Here is a 22,596-nt window from a genome sequence, read left to right on the forward strand (position 1 = left end):
GTGAATGTCATGGGCACTGTCCCTCTATGTCGATTTCCCTTTTTACCAACATCTATCTCACTTCACTACAGAGTCCACTTGTTTCACTGATTTATCAGTACGTACTCCAACTGATGCGTTACTTCACCCATCATTGGAGCTCCACTATAGGATGGAGATTTGGGTAGCATAGCTGATTTGAGAGAGGGAGAGAGAGAGAGAGAGAGGGGGAGAGGGAGAGGGAGAGAGAGAGGGGGGGAGAGGGAGAGAGAGAGAGAGAGAGAGAAGAAGAAGAAGAAGAAGAAGAAGAAGAATCAACAATAGTACATAATGATTGGGACTTTATTGAATTCAAAAAAAATTTTTTACTTGAAATCTCAAAACTATGAGATAAATGCATGGTTAATTCAAATAATGACTAAATAATCAGTACATATGACATAGTATTCTGAATAACTTTATGAAATATGTTCATGCCATTAACCCAATTGAGTTATTTCCCTTAGCTCAACTTTTTTCCCATATTTTTTAATGGTGTATTTAAGACTGCGGATCTTTGTGATTTGACTGCTTTAACTCATATAAGTTGAGAGAGAGAGAGATGTAACTACAATTTCTAGCCAGTATAACCCACCCAGTCGTTAAAACATAGAAGATATCTTGTTTATTTCGAATGAATTCGAACGTAGAGCAAGCGCTATGATAGAAGATAGCCACCGGAAGTCAGTCGTTTAAGCCGTAGTTACGTAAAGTCTGGGGTGACGGAATCACATTGATTTGTTGTTCTCTCTTGTCATGTCTTACGCCCTTTGATCTTGTCAGTTAAACTGACTTATTTCCACTATTCAATCGTTTTATCCCACTTTCTTTATCACCCTCTATATTTTTTTTCCGCAATCTTTCAAATTCTATATATTACTATGACTATTCTGTCGTAGAAATAACTACAACGAAAAAGGTAAGATTATTAGATTTTTTTTTCTTTTTGCTCGTTGTCCAAAGTTCAGTTTTATTTGAAATTGATCGAAATGATGGGAAATAAGAAAATATATATATATATATATATATATATATATATAATATTGTTCAGAACAATGTTATTCTTTCATATGAAGCATGAAACAATAATGACTACATGAAAATAAAATCTACGTACAACAAGTACCAACTAGAACTAGAAACCTCATCTCCTGCTTAGCATCTCGTAATATGGTTTTCCCTATTGAACAACGAAAACAATCCAGATTATTAAAACAACAAAAAACAGTGCAGTATTTTAAATCAATCTTATTGTTGCTTGCTTGTTTTGATTTTTCAATTAAGAAAGTTTGGTGAATCAATAATTAATTTAACGCTTTGTGTGTTACTTGTTTCTGTTCAACTATTTGTTAATGCGAGAATTGCAGATTTTGTTACCTTCTGGTTTTGTGTCAAAATCTGAGATCTCGAAAGTTAGATTAAGGCTGTGTGCTTCTTTTTTTCGAATTTATGTTTACGGACGATATATATATATATATATATATATATATTTACAAACGAGGCGCACATACCTACGTGTGATGTGTGTATAAACACGTACTCACTATTGTTTTCTATTGACGAGGCATGGTGGAAGAGCTGTTGTAATCGGTTGATTTAGTCAGTCTTCGTATATCGATGATACCTGTTGTATCGGTCCATTAGAACGGTATGGCAAGTGGGGGGGGAAGGGGCGAAAGAAAATAATTCAAGGTATATTTAGTCCTACTTTCTGCTGTATCGACCAAATCACCACCATATATACATATCGAGAGTGTTCTTGGGAAAATCGATGCAAGACCTACTTGAAGAATAATAGTTCATGTAGTTCCTGGAGTGATCGACTATCAGGGGGGTGGGGGGGACAATGACAGTCAATCACATAAGTTTCGAACTGGCATTATTGTTTCTGCTAGATTGTGTTGGTGTTTGTTAAATTATATGCTGTTGTGTGTGTGTGTGTGTCCCCTCCGTTATATCTGATCAAGCAGACATAAGTTCAAAGGAGGTTCCAGCCGTGACCATTCTGTCTTTCGGGAATAGTGTACCCTGGACTACATTACTCAACGTGTCCTTTTCTAAAAAAAAATGACGGGTGCGATTTAAAGGGTATTTGGTTCTTAATTCTAGCATGTTGAGTGGACACGGTCTCCCTTGATCGCTCAATTATATTTTATTTGTTATTACACCTACATTGAAATCAAATCTGCGTAAATCTTGCCTTTAGTGTTCCGAAATAGGGATGTGGGGACCTCTAAGTTTAGATGTTATCTTTTGTAACTCCTTGTTTATTTCGCCCTATTTTATGGCTTTTGTTACTTTTACTTCTCCCCATGGAATTTGTATGTCACAATTTTGACTTCTTATCACGAGTGAGGAGGTGGGTAAGAATTAAAGAAAACATAACTCATGTCGGAAAACTTGTCACGCTTGATCTTTTCTTCTTTCACTGTCCATCTTATAACTCGAACTTGTAGTTGTCATGTTTACATCCAGGTGGATGATTTGTCTGTCTATCGTGTGCGAGCAATCCCTCTCTCGATCACTTTTGCGGGACATTCTAGTATGATATTAGCCATCGTCAGCATTTTTTTTTTTAATCTAAGAGAGAAAGCAGTGTCCATGACTTATTTATAGGACGGACGAGCCCACTCACTCAGCTGTAAGCATCCGGGAAACTTGACACGAATGCTTGCAACAGAATGGACTCCGTTAAAGGCACCAAGTGCCAGCTGGTGGTGTTAAATCGGGTGACGAGTCAAATCTATCACCCAATTTGACCATGGCTGGATTTGCAGAGCAACCACCGCAAGACATGCGATTTATACATTTTTAACACTAGGACGCTCAACTTGCTAGAAATGGCAACTAAATCTTCAATTCACATACTGTTTTTAAAAAACGAAGAACAAATTGGATTGACTGAATAAAAAATCAGGTGATGGTCTTGGCTAGAATGCTTTTCATTATAGATCTGCTTGGTATCAGAGTTAACTTGAAACTAAACAACAATAATAAACAATACACACACACACACATACAATGGGTTTCCATCTACTAAGCAAACCCACCCACCCACCCACCCATTTGGTTTCAGTTGACTTGGGAGTTATAGCAGAAGATACTAGCTCAAAGTTCCATGCTGTGGGAGTGAACCTAAGACCATGTGATTGGGAAGCAAATTCTTAACCACACAGCGACTCTGACACCTACACATGTATGTATATGGTGTTAGCATAGCCTTGTGCTTCATAAGTTTGCTTCACAAAACCATAGTCTGGGCATCAAATGTAAGTGTATATTTATATGTGCCTGGAGATGTTATTTCTTTAAAAAAGATGAGCTAAAATAATCGTGTGATATTTACATTGCCTGTAAACATTATACCCTATAGCTCTGTGCACTTGTACTGTTGGAACTAAAAACAAAGATCTGTTGTTTGTATAACAGATCCAGGAGGTAACAGGAAAAGCATCTGACCATAGAAAACTGCCTCAAATAAGTACCTGTCTGCTTGCATAGAAAATAGACAGAAAATGAACAAATATATATGTGTGTGTGTGCATATGTATGTCAATATATATATATATATATATATATAATGTTAATTCTCTATATGAAGTATTAACAGTAACTGCACGATAAAGTGTAGTATATTGCCACTTAAGTGTGGCTGACCCCTAGGGGTGGATGTTACTGTTGCTTTTAGCCCCAGGAGGACATCTCCTCCAGCTGGCTTATCGACACACGACTGTGTCCTGTTTGCCAAGGGAGTTATCCCTCTCACCTCGGCCAGCAGCACGAACGTATCCGGATTTCAGGGTTATTTCCCTTCGTCGGCGTTCGACAGCTGATGACCTTGGTGAGAGAGACAAATCTGGTAAACCTTATATCTTCTTTTCCAGTGGCATTCTTCACTGATATTGAAAAGGTGAAAACAAGCAATGTTAATTCTCTATATGAAGTATTAACAGTAACTGCACGATAAAGTGTAGTATATTGCCACTTAAGTGTGGCTGACGAACGCCGACGAAGGGAAATAACCCTGAAATCCGGATACGTTCGTGCTGCTGGCCGAGGTGAGAGGGATAACTCCCTTGGCAAACAGGACACAGTCGTGTGTCGATAAGCCAGCTGGAGATGTCCTCCTGGGGCTAAAAGCAACAGTAACATCCACCCCTAGGGGTCAGCCACACTTAAGTGGCAATATACTACACTTTATCGTGCAGTTACTGTTAATACTTCATATAGAGAATTAACATTGCTTGTTTTCACCTTTTCAATATCAGTGAAGAATGCCACTGGAAAAGAAGATATAAGGTTTACCAGATTTGTCTCTCTCACCAAGGTCATCAGCTGTCGAACGCCGATGAAGGGAAATAACCCTGAAATCCGGATACGTTCGTGCTGCTGGCCGAGGTGAGAGGGATAACTCCCTTGGCAAACAGGACACAGTCGTGTGTCGATAAGCCAGCTGGAGGAGATGTCCTCCTGGGGCTAAAAGCAACAGTAACATCCACCCCTAGGGGTCAGCCACACTTAAGTGGCAATATACTACACTTTATATATATATATATATATATATATATATATATATATAGCCAAGGATAAACCTCTGTACCTGGCTTTCGTTGACATGGAGAAAGCCTTTGACAGGGTCCCCCGATCCCTTATCTGGTGGTCAATGAGGAAACTTGGGATAGAAGAATGGCTAGTGAGAGCTGTGCGAGCCATGTACAGAGATGCGGCCAGTAAGGTGAGGGTTGGAAATGAGTACAGCAATGAATTCCGGGTAGAGGTAGGGGTCCACCAAGGTTCCGTCCTCAGCCCCCTATTATTTACCATAGTCCTCCAGGCAATCACAGAGGAGTTCAAGACAGGTTGCCCCTGGGAGCTCCTCTATGCTGATGACCTTGCCCTAATTGCGGAGTCACTATCAGAACTAGAGGAGAAGTTTCAGGTGTGGAAGCAAGGTCTAGAACTGAAGGGCCTTAGAGTCAACCTAGCTAAAACCAAAATCCTAATAAGTAGGAAGGTAGATAAAACACAAACCCCTTCAGGTAGATGGCCCTGCTCAGTATGTAGAAAAGGAGTAGGTAGTAACTCTATAAGATGTACCCGGTGCAAGCTATGGACACATAAGAGGTGCAGCAACATCAAAGGCAGGTTAACTAGCAAGTTAGTTTCTGTTTGTGGCAGATGTTCAGGTGCAATAAAGACTGCAAACAAACAGGAAACAACTTCTATCTCATTCCAGGGTGAAAAACTAGAGGTAGTCGATAGCTTCCGCTATCTGGGCGACCAAGTTAGTAGTGGGGGTGGGTGCGCTGAAAGTGTAGCTGCTAGAATAAGAATAGCCTGGGCAAAGTTTAGAGAGCTCTTACCCCTGCTGGCGACAAAGGGACTCTCACTCAGAGTAAAAGGCAGACTGTATGACGCATGCGTACGAACAACCATGCTACATGGCAGTGAAACATGGGCTGTAACTGCTGAGGACATACGTAAGCTCGCAAGGAATGAAGCCAGTATGCTCCGTTGGATGTGTAATGTCAATGTGAATACCCGTCAGAGTGTAAGTATCTTGAGAGAAAAGCTGAACATTAGAAGCATCAGTTGTGGCGTGCAAGAGAGACGATTGCGCTGGTATGGACATGTGGTGAGAATGGAGGAGGATAGCTGCGTGAAAAAGTGCCACACCCTAACAGTTGAGGGAACCCGTGGAAGAGGTAGGCCCAGGAAGACCTGGGCTGAGGTGGTGAGGCAAGACCTTCGTACATTGGGCCTCACCGAGGCGATGACTACGGACCGAGACCTTTGGAAATGGGCTGTGCGTGAGAAGACCCGGCAAGCCAAGTAAGATCGTTGCCAGTGCCCCTGGACTGGTTCTTGTGCGGGTGGCACATGAGATGCACCATTTTGAGCGTGGCCGTTGCCAGTACCGCCTGACTGGGTCCTGTAGGATTTTCGAGCGAGATCGTTGCCAGTGCCCCTGGACTGGCTTGTGCGGGTGGCACATAAAAGACACCATTTCGAGCGTGGCCGTTTTCGTGCGGGTGACACGTAAAAGCACCCACTACACTCTCTGAGTGGTTGGCGTTAGGAAGGGCATCCAGCTGTAGAAACTCTGCCAAATCAGACTGGAGCCTGGTGTTGCCATCCGGTTTCACCAGTCCTCAGTCAAATCGTCCAACCCATGCTAGCATGGAAAGCGGACGTTAAACGATGATGATGATGATGATGATGATATATATGTATGTATATATATATACATACATGTGTGTGAGTGTATAGGCCATCTAAGACTTCACAAGTCAGGAAAAAAATGCACTCATCTGTCTGTAAAGTATTATATATCCATTACGGTTGATCTTACCAATCAGTTTTGCACCAGGGGTTCAACGGAGTGTTAGGTAACAGTCCGATTATGTAAACATGTGCTCTTCAGATGTAGCCATTATGGAATGAAATATGGTGGCTGCTCTCTATATATATCGAGGGAACTCCTTTTTAAGGCACTGGGCTTTGCTGGTCTTACATTGAAGTTAGTGACAAGGATATACACATCATGCACATCAGAAGAACCCTACTCTTCAGCAAGGGATTGACCAGAACCAAATGAACTGACCCAGAAGGTTCCTTCGACATGGCAGTAAGTGCATTCGACAGCACTGATGTGTATGACTTTGTTGGTTTCTTCTTTGTCCTAGATTTACTCAAAAACAAGTTCCCTTTCACTAGCTTTGGCCTCTATAGGGATGATGTGCTGGCAATATCTAGAGGGCAAATGGCCACATGCCATAGTTTTCAAGAACCTGGTAAAGCATATCAGCAGAAGAATCTCTGACTTATCTTCAAGCAAAAAGCTTTTCGATGCTGCTGCCCTGTACTTATAATGAGGCTCTGGCTGCCAGCAGTTTCAAGGATAGAACTAGTTACATGCCAGACCCTAACCCCTCCAAGAGAAAATGCCACTGAGAAATGCTGTGGTTTACACTGCCCTTCTCTTTAAGTGTTAAAACCCGAGTAGGTTAGCTTGATAGATAAGCACTTCCCACGTACAAATATGTTCAGCAAAATATTTAATAGGCTCACCTTGAGAATTCCTTTAGCAGTGCACCCAATATAAAAAATATTTTAGGAGGTAGACCTACACCTGAGACAGAGGTGGGATGCTCGTGTAATGGTAACACAACATGTCCACTGAATGGCCACTGTAATATGGAGACTGTCGTATACGAGGCAGAGGTGACAGCAATAGGACCAAATGGACAACCAAACATGTGAAAGTACATGGAAGCAACTGGAGACCCCTTTAGAACCCACTGTAACAACCACAAGGTCTCCTTCAACATCCTTGAGAGATGTACAAGCACATATGGTCATTATAAGAAAGCACCACTGAGTGCAGCATAAAGTGGAAGGTTCTTGAGAAATGTAAAACTTACTTCAATAGCAGCAGGAAGTACAGATTATGCCTGGCTGAGAAAAAAACTAATCTTAAAGAGCTCCCAGCACCCAGGCATCTACCTGAACAGCAGAAGTGAAAATGTTCATCCTTGTCCACATGAAAGGAAGTACATCCTATCATACCTGCATGCCCCATCATGATTATAATCACCAGTCTTCCACCCCTTATCCCCCACTCCCTACATTTACCTTTAAATCCTACCCAGTCTGTACAGTTGTTGCCTACCTTCCCTTTGCCATTCCTCTGTATCTTTCACCCTCATACACTCTTCCTACCTCCCTCGTTCACACACACGCTCCTAGTTACTCTGCTCACACTCACTTCTACTCACCTTGTACCTTGAGAGGCCACCTCATCAGCGCTATTTATTTCTTTGCAGCTCATCTACAACAACCACCTGCTCTCTCCCTTCCTTTCTCTCATATTTTAACACCGCATCTCCCAGTTTAAAGCCACCTACCTCCCCAAATCAGGGTTCATAGTCTTTCAAGCTACATGGTGACCCCATGTACACACTGTAAAGTGGTTGATGTTAGGAAGGGCATCCAGCTGCAGAAACCATGTCAAAGCAGTCACTGGAGCATGATGGAGTCTTTGGATCCAGTGGATCCTGTCAAACTGTCCAGCCCATGCCAACATGAAACATGGATGTTAAATTATGATAATGATTATGACATATGCAACATGACTGTGAGGGTAAGACATTCACTTCAGAAGTACATGGTTAGATTTCAGTCCCTCTGCAGAGAGAGAGATAGGCTAACACACTACTATTTCTGCACACCAAACACTTGTCCTACAAAATAGTGAAGTACATTGTATAATAGTTGTAATACTTAAAATATGTAACCTGGAAATACTTATTTATTTAGGACAATGATTTAGCACAGGATTGGGGAACTTTTTCAACCAATTACCCCAAAATGTATCTATTTATGCTGATGTTACCCACTTGATTTGAAAGGAAGAAAATCATAGATTCTTTGAATTCAAAAGGTTTATTGAATCTGTTTATATGAATCTATTTACACATCCATTACATTGGACAGATGCAGTGTTGCCAAAAGAAAATTTTCTGTCGCAACAAGGAACACGTTTTTTATGTAATTTTACTTATATCTAACGAGTCCTCATTACTCCCAAGAATTTCGTTTTTACCCCACTTAATGCAAATTTACCCTGATTCGCCACCCTCTTACCTAGCAGAATAGGTAGAATGAGTATTGAAACAGCTTTTGAAATCTGTATTTGTTACATTTCAACCTCTCAAGGTATTATTTTAGATAATTTCTGTTTGAGGTGAATTTGGCCTTTCAAAAATAAAGTACCTATCACGTACTAGGATCGATATATTTGACTATTTCTTATTCATGTGCCTTTGTTTTAAAAAGTCAGTATGATGAGCAACTTCGCCATCAAGAGTTATCTCTCTTCAATCTATTGATTTATCAGTAGTTTTGTGTGTATGTGTACAAATATCTACACACACACACACAGATATGCAAAAAAAGAACATCCATCTCTCACACATGCACACATACACTCATAAAGAAATAAATACTGCTGGTTTGTGAAAGCAGTTAAAGTAAAGATAACTTCTTACTAGTAGTGTCTTGAAAAGTCTTCCTTTCGTCTGTCTAGATTCATCCTTTTGATACCAACCCACTTGAAAGTGCCCCTTGTTCTGTTATACAAATTCCCTGTTTTAAAGAGTTTTAAATTGCATGTTAACCCCAGTTTTATAATATCAATTTTATATTAAATTCTTTGTTATTTTCAAATTTAACTGAACAAACCCACTGTATTTTAACAGAATTATGGTAACAAAAGGATTAAATAAAGACCTGTAATATATCAAGATTTATTCAATCAACCATAACTTCATCTCTCTCTGAAGAAATGACCTTTTATTATATAATTTTTAAATTTGCAAGAATTTTTTTTTTTTTTTTTTTTAGACACATGAGTTTTGCAGATCCTCCCAGTCTGAAGAAACTCAATGCAAACAAGGAGGGAATTCAGTAGGGCTGTATTTTTGAAAAGAAAGGAAAGAATTGGAAAAGTCTTTAGTTTCAAATCCAAGTAGTGAGAGAGAGAGATGAGTTAGTCAAGTGTGTCTGGATGGATGTGGTGTACAGATTTGTAGTTCAAAGTAGCAGGGGTAGACAAGCCAAAAAGAGAAAACCATGCCTCTGTCAACTAATGGTTATTATATGTTGGTGCAGGAATTATGAATAAGACCCTGTGTAACGTCTATACTTCAGTTAGTGACCATAAGACTCACTTTCCCTGTCTTCTTTATTTCAGCTGAGAACCATAAGACTAACACTATTGACTATAACTGTCCACTCTATCATAACCTATATTGTGATATACTACAATATCATAATCTATATTCACCTACTGATCTCTCTGTTACGTCCTTCCTTACATTCAGTTATGTCTTCTATATTTCAGCTAGTGACCATAAAACTGACTGCTCTGTCATGTCACAAGAAGCACTCACCATGAAAGAACAGAGTTCATCATCTGTACTACTACGCAGAGGTTCTACCAACAAGATCCCTCTCAAAGAGAAATTTGTCCAGATATATGAAGCTTTCTTTCAGGTGAGTTCATTACCATCATCGCCTGTTAACATCCACTTTTCCATACTTGCATGAGTCGAGCATAGTTGAGTAGCCTGCACCTATGCCTTATATAAATCTTTCTCTGAGTTGTGCTTTATAATGCTATTGATATTGTTGTTTTAAATGTTATTTGTAGGTTAGGTTTCAACCACAATATCACCAACCTAGGAAGGCTTGTAAATATCATGGACTCTGGCCCTTCTTCCCTGATTAATCTATATTTTGTTAAATGCTGTAACTTCAAAATCACTGTCACCCCTCTTCTTTATTAAAAATTTAATAAATATCCATGCTGCAAAAACGCATTGAGTAATCCTTCAGTTTAAGGTTAAATTGCTTTTATATAAAACTTGATATAAAAATACAAACATCAATATATATTTCTTATTTATTTATTTATTTATTTAGCTTGAAGACCCTTCAACAGGCAACCCTAACTTTTGGGATGAATTATTTTTGTTAAAAGTAAGTCGTGTTTAATCTCTGACTTGTTGAGTTTATAGGCACTTCTCTCTTGCATAAATCTTTCTTATATTTTTGCAGCAGGAGAGAGAAAATTATTTAACCAAAGGAAGTCATTGAGTGAATTGCCTCTTTGTCAGTTTCATCATCATTGTGTTAATATGTTAGTACAAGTTTGGTTGTGTTTGCAGCATGGTATGTTAGCAAACCTTTCAATCCTGTCATCCTTGTGTTTGTGAGATCCGAAATCATCAAACCTAACCTCACCATATCTTCCTCTGTCTCTCTTGGCCTTCTTCTGAAATAAATACCATCCACTATCAGTACATCGTACCCTTTCCCCCAGCTATTTCAGTACAACCTCTTCTCTTGTATGCATGAGTTGATCATAGGCTTAGGAAAACAGAGATGCAGGGAGTGCAAGCACATCCCCTAAAGTTGGAGACAGAGATGCAATGAAAATGCTTTGAACATCCTGCTGAAAGACTTCATCTCCAAATTGAACATGCATAGAAACATTTTGGGACTGATTTGAAACATTACTTTTCCATTATTGGTGATGTTGATGATACCTACAAAGAATAACACTTAAAAACAAACAAGTAATTTGTGTGTGTGTGTGTGTGTGTAAATATATATATGTATGTGTGTGTGTATATATATATATATATATATATATATATATATATATATTTATTTATTTATATATTTATTTATATATATAGAATATTGAAACTGTACCTCCTTCCCTCATTAACTTTATAGTGTTTCAACACTCAAGTGTGTCTGTCTGCTTTAGTGGAATGGTTTGAAGTAATTTTTGAGATGTAAACTAAATTTTTGGCCAACCCATTGATAAATTTGAAAGCACTGACAAATCTGACCTACATTTTTGACTACTTTCCTCTTAGCAGAATTTGACAACTTTCAATGTTGTACTTGGTAGAGTTATTTATTTTCCTTGCTCTTTCTTTGTAATATGAGCCTATCCATGAAGGTCAGCCATTATATTTTATAATCAATGGTTGTTGTTGGCATTTCATCTCTATCTAATGGACTTTGAATTTTTGTAGTGATACACGTTATTACTTACTATTATTTTCGTCTGTTTGTGCTGTTCTTTATAAGAAATTCAGTGTTAACAGTTCTAAGTTAAGTGTTATTGATTTGTATCTGAAGTACAAGGATACAATCGATTTTACCAGACATAGTATTTAACTGATACATGCCTATAAAGCAGTCTCTGTGTGGTTGCTCAGTGTGCCAGAAAAAGCAGCCAAATTTCTTTACCCCCACCTTGAATCATACTCATCTATCTTAACACATATATATACCCCTGGTTGCGTTGTCACAATGCAAAACCTGCACCTACTTGTTTAGACATGAACTCTCCAAGAAGCATCTGACTGAGCATACAAAATGTTCGGTAGGGAGTCGACACCCATAGCTAAAAGTGGCATACTGTCCTTCTCTTCCAGATTGTGAAAGCTTACCGTAACGTTTTATCTAAATACAGTGAAATTTTAAGACTTCATTTTTTTATGGGCATATATGGGTTAAAGAAAGGAAGGATGCATTGAACAAGCAGTAGTTGTATATATAAAGATGGGATGGTCATCGTTTGACCATAGGTCTGTTCAATAAGCAATGAACTTGGAATAAACAACAACTATTCTTTTATTCTTGTACATGTTTTAGTCAAATGAATCAACCCCAGTATTTTTTTTTTAGCCTGGTACTTATTATGTTTGTATCTTTTGTTGAACTGTTAAGTTATTGGAAGACAAACACATCAACACTGGTTGTCAAGTGGTGATAGAGGACAAACACAAATACACATATATATGCACACACACAAACACACACACGACGGGCTTCTTTCAGTTTCCTCCTACCAAATCCACTCACAATGATTTGGTTGACCCAAAGCAACTTACACAAGGTTCCATGTAGTGGGACCAAACCCAGAACCATGTTGTCAGGAAGCAAACTTCTAACCACACAGCCACACCTGCTAATTAGTATATACATTTTACATTGATTCTTGGGCAGGATCCTCATCAGATTTGAACTCAGAATATATGGCAACATATCTAAATATTGCAAGGTGTTTTGTCAAGTGCTGTTCTGAATGTGACACTTCACTGCCCTCGCACATTATAATTCCTAACATTGTACAAAACCAGAAATTGGAGGAAGGTTTAGCTGACTTAAGTGGCCTCAGTTCTTGATTGATATTTTAATAACAATACTAATCATCATCATCATCATCGTCGTTTAACGTCCGCTTTCCATGCTAGCATGGGTTGGACGATTTGACTGAGGACTGGTGGACCAGATGGCTACACCAGGCTCCAATCTGATTTGGCAGAGTTTCTACAGCTGGATGCCCTTCCTAACGCCAACCACTCCGAGAGTATAGTAGGTGCTTTTACATGCCACCGGCACAAAGGCGAGTCAGGCGGTACTGGCAATGGCCACACTCAAAATGGTGTATTTTATGTGCCACCTGCACAGGAGCCAGTTCGGCGGCACTGGCAACGATCTCGCTTGAATGTCTTTACACTAATAATAATGATAATAATAATAATAATAATAATAATAATAACCCATTCTACTATAGGCACAAGGCTTGAAATTTTACATTGATCCCCCTCCCTGCTCACACACACATACACACACTGCGTAACTGGTGTTTATTTTATCGACCCCAAAAGGATGAAAGGCAAAGTCAACCTCAACAAAATTTGAACCCAGAACATAAGGACAGACAAAATGCTACTAAGCATTTCACCTGGTGTGCTAACAATTCAATCAGCTCACCACCTTAATAATAATAATAATAATAATAATGCTTGTATGGAGCAGACAGATTTTTGTGGCCAGATGCTCTTCCTGTTGCCAACCCTCACCTGTTTCCAAGCAAGGTAATATTTTCACCATTGTTTGGACATTTTCACAGAGAACTGGAAACGAATAACACTACTTGTGTGATGGTAGTATAACACACATTTGCAACTATCATGATATCAAGACAAGGTTAAATAGACACACATGCATGCATACATACTTACTTACTAACTTACTTGTTAAGGGCTTCTTTCAGTTTCTGTCTACCACATCCTCTCATAAAGCCCAAAATTATAGTAGAAGACACATGCCCAAGATGCCATGCAATGGGATTGAACCTGAAACTATGTGGTTGAGAAACAAACTTCCTAACCACACAACCATGTTTGCACCTATCATCATCATCATCATGTCACCATATTGACCACAAATATTTATACATTGATGACGATTATTATCAACATCACCACAATATTGCTATAACAACCGCAATTATTCATGTCGTCATCATTACAAAATTCTTACAGTTACCACAACCAAACACATCATTATCATCATCATCAACACCACACCAGTACTGCTACATCACCTGTAATACTTGGTATTTTTTTTTCCAGGTCAAGTCTTCCTATATTGAGGCAGAATTTGACAAGTTGAATGAAGATGCTTTGGTTTCACTGAAGGTATTGTATATTATTACTGAGCTGTTATACTTAATTATCATTGAGATAATATGGATGCACTGTTTTATTTAGTTATCATTGACATAATGGATGACAATCTCAGATTTGGGTAATTCTGAAATATGCTCGGCCTTCTTATGGGTCTTCTTATGTCGTGCTTGAGAAGAAGACCCATCAAGCTGAGCGAAATCGCTGTCTTGGCAGATACCAGTGTCACACAAATGGCACCCATGCTGGTGGCATGTAAAAGCACCCATTACACTCTCAGAGTGGTTGGCATTAGGAAGGGCATCCATTTCCTATTAAGCCATTAGTCCATTTCCTATTAAGTGTGTGTGTTTATTAGTCCATTTCCTATTAACACACCATTAAGCAGTCCATCCACCCTCAGTTGTGTATGAATCCTATATCACAAACCTAAACAGTAATTTAAAAAAAACTTTTAATGCTTAAAATTAATTATTTGCAGAAGAGGGAGACAAAAACTGTGTTAATATGTCTATTTGCATTGCAGGACAATATCAATCTTTGGTTTTATAAATGTGTGGAGACATTAAAACAGCAGACAGCACCATTTCGAGTGGTGAATGCAATCCATGTAAGTGACTAATTGTTTTTTTATTGTTTAGTTCTAGATTGGCCCTGATTGAGCAGTTCCTGTGGTCAAAGACACTCCGTCTGTGACCATCACATTTTTATTTTAGAAAGTTTATGTTAAACTACTTTGTCTAATGTGTCTACCGTCTCTTGAAGACAATAGGGTGTGTTCTGTGGGAGATTTGTCTGCTATTTTTAGCTAATACATGGACCATGTATAAAGTTCTCTCTTTGGTTAGTAATTACTTGAAAGACTTACTTTCAGGTGGTTTTTGAACCCACTCTCACGTAATTAAGGGTTAAATTAATTGCCAGGCACTTATGTCATATATGATGTCCAAAGGACTATCTAAATTCAGCAATGTAAGTTAATGGAACTCTCTGCAGCTTTCATAGTGCTACCACTGTTCGTAGTAATGAGTCTTTCCACTCTGTGGTATCTACTAACTACTAAGTAGCCTGACCCATTGACAGTTATATGTTTGGACCATATATCATCATCATTATCATCATTATGTAACATCCATTATCCATGCTAGCAGGGGTTGGACAGTTTGACAGGAGCTGGCAAACCAGAGAATTGTCTGTTTTGGCATGGTTCCTACACCTGGATGTCCTTCCTAATACTAACCACTTTACAGAATGTACTGGGTGCTTTTTACATGGTACCAGTACTGGCAGGATGGACTATATATATATATATATATATATATATATATAGAAACCATGCCAAATGAGATTGGAACCTGGTGAAGCTCTCCAGCTTGCCAGAGCTGGTCAAACCATCCAACCCATGCCAGCATGGACAACAGACGTTAAATAATGATGATATATAGAGTGTGTGATTTTTATATACATATATAGATATAAAATCACGCGCACACACATTCTTTCTTTCTTTCTCTCTCTCTCTCAGTATTGATGACGGGAAATAAACCACTGAAACATGCTCTGGTATCCACTATATTTCCAACTTAAATGTTACAAGCCATCCGGCTACTCACAAAATGAATGTATAAAAAATTTTTTAAATCTCACTAATCAGTGTAAATCACTGTAAATGTTAGACAGACACAATTTAGACTTTGTAGATTTATTTCAGATCTATCACTAGATGCCAATAAAAATGTATGTATGCAACATATATTGAGTGCTATCATTATATTTCTTTTCTAAGTTGTAACATTTGTGTGTGTGTGTGTGTGTGTAAACAACTGAAGTTATGATTTGTTAATTGAACCTGTTCTGGTTGAAGTGGCAGTGAACACAAACAGTTTTGAGGTAGAGCAAGGATAAAATGTGTATGTTATCTTATTCAGTTCTCAGAATGCTGTTTTCATCATTGTAGACATTGTGTGCATTGATACGTGGAGTATTCCGGAAGACTCGCAATAATTATGGATTTGATATCATTAACATTCTAATTGGCTTTGATATGGCCGAAACGTTGATGCAAGTAAGTGTTCTTCTTCCCTGCTACCTCTCTCTCTCTCTCTCTCTCTCACACACACACACTCTTGCTCTTTCTATCTGTATGTGTATATTTCTACATGTGTGTATGTTTGTTTACCTCCAGTACCAAAACAGGCTGAATGTCTAATCAGCTGAACCAAATTGTCTTGTTCCAAGAAAATACTGTTAAAATGCTTGTTGTTGTTAAGTTCTGATCTAAATCCTGTGTAGAGGTCAACTTTATCTTTCAAGCTTCTGCGTTAATAAATTATGAACCAGTTAAATACTGGGTCAATGTAATCAGCTATGTTTCCATCCTCTAAATTTGTATCCTTTTGTATCCAATCTATTCAAACATTGTGTGTGTGTTCTCACACTTGTATTTCTGTTCATCTATAATTGTATCTATAATAAACTCAAAAATGTATCATTTCCTGTATCATCTTTACAGTCATTGGTAGAAAGCTTAAACAAGTTTCTCACTGGAGACTTTTCCATGAGTCTCAAACAGTTATCCTTGAAGCTGCTTCTTGTTCTTGCCACAGTAAGTCTGTCTTAACAGATTGTTTTTCTTTCTTTCATTGCTTGATATTTGTGTATCACATAAAGTCATATATAATCACTACAGCACATGGGGGGGGGGGGTGCCTCAAACTGAAGTAGGAGTTTTCTACATTGTTACTTCACCTGCTCAACATAACAGTCAGGTCTTTATAAATAGGATCACAAAAATGAAAGGATTGGGTTTTTTTTTTTGTTGTTTTTATTGCTTGATCTTCTTGAGGCATAGGCAATATACTGAGAGCAATAGAAAAGGCTGGAAGGGACAGAAATGAGAATGGTTCAGTGGATGAGCAGAGTATCACTGGGAGAGAGGACAGTAGAGAATGATAGGAATAGCCAGTGATGGGTGTTTTTGAAGAGAAATGGGATGATATGGCTGGGTCATGTGCTGAGGAAGGATGACTGTGACTGGGTGAGAGGTAATGGAAGAGTTCATATGGCAAAATATTTGAAAAAGAACAAATAATGAGATAAAACATGCTTCAGTGTATTCTTTCTGTGTAATGGTGTAAAATGTCTTACCATTATATCATTTCAGGCTACCGATAACATTTCCCAGAACACTATGCTAGAATATATTCTCATCAATTGTGTCTTTGAATCCCTTATTTTGGTAAGTTGCTGACTACTACTACTACTACTACTACTACTACTGACTATTATAATTTCTTTATAATTAGTGAATGTCCTGGATTATATTCTGGAAGACACCAGAAGAGAGAATTGCAATTTGACCAAAATGAGAACAAGCATTTTCAGACATCCAAGACAGGACAAATAGGGAATGTCCTATTGTTAATCATTGATTGGCATTATTCTTACTCTTTGCAGAGGGGCACTTCTCTGCAGTGTGTGGATTCCCACCTCTGGATTATTACATTAAGATATTTAGCAACATTAATTTTGTTAATTTTTAATTGTTTAATGAAATTTTACTCAGACTTTTCTTTTTTAAATGTCTAATATTACAGATTTTGGGCAATTCCATTTATCGACCAACCCTTGGCTATGATGCTGTTTTGCTTCTAACGTTATTGGTGCAATACAGAAAATATGAAGTAAGTTAGACCAGCATCTAGCTATACTCCTATTTATGTGACTAAGTGGGCATCAAATATACTCATGCTGGCAGATTTCACTTATTTGTAGCAGGAAATAACCTGTCATTTGTCTCCACATTCCACCAACTGCTTTTCCCTCAATCTGTTTCTCTAGTTTGTTATTTTGTTATTTGTTTAATCACTCTTTACTAAACATTTTCTCCTCCTCCATCAATTCATTGTCTTTCCCCAAACTTTATCCCTTTGGAACTCTCTCTCTCTCTCTCTCTCTCATATTCAAAGTGAACATGAACTTTTAAACATTTTCTTTGCACTAAACATTAATAATTTACCAATGTATGTGTATGTATATGCATTAAAACCTGTATATGCAGGCATGGCTGTGTGTTAAGAAGTTTGCTTCCCAACCACATGGTTTCAAGTTCAGTCCCACCGTGTGGCACCTTAGGCAAGTGTCTTCTACTATAACCTCAGGCTGACCAAAGCCTTGTGAATGGATTTGTCAGATGGAAATTGAAAGAAGCTCATTATATATACATGTGTGTGTGTTTGTCTCCAACCATTTTGACAACTGGTGTTGGTTTGTTTATGCTCTTGTAACTTGAGTTCAAATTCTGCCAACTTTGCCTTTCATCCTTTTGTGGGTCAAGAAATAAAGAGTCAATCAAATATTGGGGGTTGATGATACCAACTTACCCCTCCCCTCAAAATCGGTGGCCCTGTGTCTAAATTTGAACTCATTATATCAAAAGCTATGTTTTTCTCTTTCAGTCTGCTAATCCATACATTGTGAAATTATCCATTCTAGATGATGAACTAGCTTTGACTGTAAGTATATATTTCCTCTCCATTTTCATTCCTTCCTCCTCTTCTTTAACTGCCACCAAACATTTGCTGAAAACAAATTTCTAGACTGTTGAATTGAAAATGTGTTCTTTAACCAGAAAATAGTCTTCTTTCTGACTAGCAAAGTTTTAAGTTCCCCTTGTTAAAATTAAACAGCCATCTGGTGACCATAAGTATTATTATATCCTTTATGGTAGACTTTCTAAGTCTTCTGCCCAAGTAGTTAGACATCACTATGCTAATAAAAAAGAAAAAAATCATTTTCTTTTACTAAGGCACTGGAGCAGATTTTATAATAGAGAAAGCATAATCAATGTTAAAATGTTCAATTTAAATTCAACCTAAAATCTGATGTGCAGTACTGTTGTAATGTCATTTGCAGTGATTCTTCTAGTCTTCTACTTCATTAAGGAGTTGGCAAGCTGAAGGGCTGCACCAGGCTCCAATTGTCTGTTTTGGCATGGTTTTTATGACTGGATGCTCTTTCCGCAGAGTGCATTGGGTGCTTTTTATGTGGCACCAACATCAGTAGGGTTGCCAAGTAACTTGCAAGACAAAAAAAAAACCCTCTTAGCTAGGAGAGGGAGTAGAACTACAGGAAGTAGCTTTGTGCAAGGTAGAAAAGTTAGAATATATGCGTATATTTGTAAGCCTAGCTGTTGAATTTGAACATTGAAGGAATTTTATTCAGTGGTGTGTCAACATGTAGAATGTCCTCCTTACCACTCTTATTGCCCCTCCTCACTCATCCTATCTTGCTTTTGTTGCAGGGTTATGCTCAGGTGGTTTCATCATCTCTTACAGACTTCAACAGGTATAGTGGATAAATTCTATCTTAATTACTGGCTTATGTGCATGTTGTCATGTTGTGTTTATAGTTAAATTAGTTATTAACATATTCAATGTAGTGAGTGTCGAAAATTTAACTAGAAATACTCATGTGTGAGAAAAAGAATAACATGAATTCAATATCTAATATTACTTTAATCATTTAAACATCCATCCTTCCTTCCTTCCTTTCTTTCTTTCTTCATCATCATCATTTAATATCCATTTTCCATACCGGCATGGTTGGACAGTTTGACAGGAGCTGGCAAACCAGAAGACTGCACCAAGGTTTGCTGTCTGCTTTGGCATGGTTTCTTTGACTGGAAGTCCTTCCTAATGTTAACCACTTTACAAAGTGAACTGAGTGCTTTTTATGTGACACCGGCACCAGTGAGGTCTCCAAGTAACTAGCAAGACATGACCCTTCAGCTGAGAGGAGAGTAGTATTAAGGGAGGTGGCATTGTGCCAGGTAATGATAGAGGAAGAGAAGCAGGTGTCTTGCTGTAGAGGTGATACATGGCTACCCCAGTTTGAAAAGGAGAGAGAGAAGATGGTGAAAACGATGTGTTGGGGTATATCTTCAGTTCACAGGGATGTGTTCCGTACATACATGCATGAATGTATGTACATACATACGTACATGCATACTTATAAGAACTTGTAAAAACAACATATGATGTAAAATAATCTGAACTTCACAAATGCTATTAATATTTCTATTTATTTTTCACATTAATTCTTTTCTTTGTCATATTTTTGCAGAGAATATCAGACTAAAAATTCAGAACCACAAACTGGATGGTTTTCTGCAATTGCTAACATGGTAAGTTTTATTTTTATTTGACTCCCACTTTGATGGAATATAGATTTTTTTTTTATATAATGTGTGTGCATTCATTTCCTTGGTAGCATGGCTGGGATGTTTTTTTTTTTGTTTTGCTTTTTGTTTTTTATTTGACTATTTTTGTTTAGATCTAGTCACCTTTCATACGTTTAACTATTCAACCATGAGGTTGGGGTGGAGTGAAACCTATTTTACGTCTCCCTCAGACAAATTGGAGTGTACAGCATTATTTTTAAAGTACAATACAACATAGTAATACGGTTTATATCTGTTGAAAGAAATAGGCTGAGTGATTGCCATTTAACTAACATTCTTAGAGTAAAGATTAGTACCATAATAGCAGATATTGAGAATATCATAACAAGAAAGCAATGCCTAAAATCACTTTGATTTTATTTTGTGTAAGTGTAATTTTATTTTTACTGTCAATAACATATTATTTTGTATTTATATTTGTTATTAAAAAATTTGGTTAATGTTAATTTTATTCACTATATTTTGAATTTTTAAAAAGTTTATATCTAAGTACCTTTGTGGCCCGGTGAATATACTTAAACTTATAATTTGGCCCACTAGGAAAAAAGGTTGGACATCCCTGCTCAAAAAGAATGGAGATACTTTTCTGAAATTGTGGTTAGATTATGTTATAGTGGTTTTAATGCATTTAGAGAAGGTCGTTTGCTTAGCTGACATAGTTTTTGTAAGGTAGTGAAAATTTTGTAAAAAATATTTTTTTCTCAGACAAAAATGCAGTAAATCTTACTTATTGTGTCCCATCTACCCTTACCTTTAAAATAAGCACCAGTATTGTGGGGTGATTTAACTGAAAATATATCTTCCTCAAAATATTTAGCCTTGTGGACAATAGCGTCGTTTCTAGCGAGCTAACCACGACTAGCTTACTGACTGAATGTTCAAGCAATTCAGGTGGAACAAATATCACAAGGTACTTTTCTTCGAAAGCGCCGGTTTTACAATTTTCCCCGAAAGATGTAATAATATATACTGCGATATTCAGTGTGTTGTTTTATGTCTATAGAATATATCGTAAAACGCTCAGTTCTGTAAAATGATCGTTTATTTGAAGTTGAGTGGATGTAGTATATCTTTTCCATGTGGTAACTTCTACTTTGGACTGAACGTTGTTTACATATATATTCGATAACTTTATTTATAACATTGGGTATGACGCTAAACTACCTTCGGTCGTGAGGCTGAGGTAAAGAATACGTACACCATCCGTTTTTGGCGTAACCCTAAACATCGCGTGTGCGTATTCTTTACCTTCGCCCGGAAGTGGGAACCACCTCTTAACCACTTTGGACCCAGGTCTACTCAGACCCGGAGTAGTAACATCTGTCAAGTGTCCTGTAGTCGTGGCGTGAGCAGATGCGCTATTTCAGCTAAGTGAAAGACTAGCCAAAAATCCAGGCTAAATAAACATTTATACTTCGACGCTCTTGTATAAAGAATTACTTTAGCTCCGGTAAGTCTAAGATCGGCTCCAGTATCTGATACAACCGGTTAGTGATCCTTCTTGGTTAGTTAATTCAGAGAATCAGACAGGGTGTCATGTCGTATAGTCGTAACAAGGTAAACGGCGACATGTCTCACATATCAGTACGTGATAACCCGATTCATCATTTCTTCTGAACACAGAAGGATCGATTATTGGTGTTTTGCGACTTTAACTTGTACATTTTATCTTATGATACATCAGGTGATATTTCTCATTTGCATATTGTCAGCTGAAATTTCTTTGATTATTAATTCCTGAGGAATGTTATTGGAGTGACATTGGAGTAATGTTATTTAAATTCGAAGTTTCAATTGTTTCTTACTTAATACATTAATTCATTTGAAATGTTGTGATGGAATTGTCTGATTACGTTTGTATGTCAGCGAATTGAAGAGTTGGAGGGTAGCGAGGAATCAGGGGAGATGACTGCAGCAATGTTTTTTTTTTTTTTTTTAAATTTCTAATTCATAGTTGTTTGTTTCCCAGGTCAATCTTGATCCAAGACATTTCAAAAGTGACCATCCATTATTTTATCTTTTATTTTTATTTTCATACAATGTGTCTTACCTTTGAAAAAAAAAACATGAAACATTAGATAATGTAGTCCTTAATGATCTGTTAAGCTTTTTCTTACAACATTTCTGTTGTTTCAATTAATTTTGAAAATAATGAAAAATTTAGTAAAATTCTTTGTCGTTATTAACCTGGTGTTTGGAACATAAAATAATGAGAAATTTTGATAGAAAGTTTTAATTTAAATCTCTTTAAAATAGAAATTCCATATCAAAGAACAA

General features: G+C 37.6%; 1 protein-coding gene and 1 non-coding gene across 2 annotated transcripts in view; one reads left to right on the forward strand and one right to left on the reverse strand.

Moving 5' to 3' along the window:
* The first annotated feature begins 719 nt into the window (after positions 1 to 719).
* LOC106876394 (armadillo-like helical domain-containing protein 3) overlaps positions 720 to 22,596 on the forward strand; it is a 34,690-nt gene continuing 12,813 nt past the window's right edge. The window contains exons 1-12 of the mRNA XM_014924918.3: positions 720 to 937; positions 9,923 to 10,074; positions 10,504 to 10,560; positions 14,025 to 14,090; positions 14,605 to 14,688; positions 16,036 to 16,143; positions 16,591 to 16,683; positions 17,242 to 17,316; positions 17,675 to 17,761; positions 18,536 to 18,592; positions 19,381 to 19,424; positions 20,202 to 20,262. Of these exons, the coding sequence (XP_014780404.1) occupies positions 9,952 to 10,074; positions 10,504 to 10,560; positions 14,025 to 14,090; positions 14,605 to 14,688; positions 16,036 to 16,143; positions 16,591 to 16,683; positions 17,242 to 17,316; positions 17,675 to 17,761; positions 18,536 to 18,592; positions 19,381 to 19,424; positions 20,202 to 20,262 (855 nt within the window). The 5' untranslated portion in view covers positions 720 to 937; positions 9,923 to 9,951. The remainder of the gene's footprint in view (positions 938 to 9,922; positions 10,075 to 10,503; positions 10,561 to 14,024; positions 14,091 to 14,604; positions 14,689 to 16,035; positions 16,144 to 16,590; positions 16,684 to 17,241; positions 17,317 to 17,674; positions 17,762 to 18,535; positions 18,593 to 19,380; positions 19,425 to 20,201; positions 20,263 to 22,596) is intronic.
* LOC128249468 (small nucleolar RNA U13) lies at positions 21,840 to 21,948 on the reverse strand. Its single transcript, XR_008265586.1, has one exon. It is a non-coding gene; the product is annotated as a small nucleolar RNA U13 (small nucleolar RNA).

This window comes from Octopus bimaculoides, chromosome 14, assembly GCF_046866305.1.
Source record: "Octopus bimaculoides isolate indiv1 chromosome 14, ASM4686630v1, whole genome shotgun sequence".
NCBI lineage: Eukaryota > Metazoa > Mollusca > Cephalopoda > Octopoda > Octopodidae > Octopus > Octopus bimaculoides.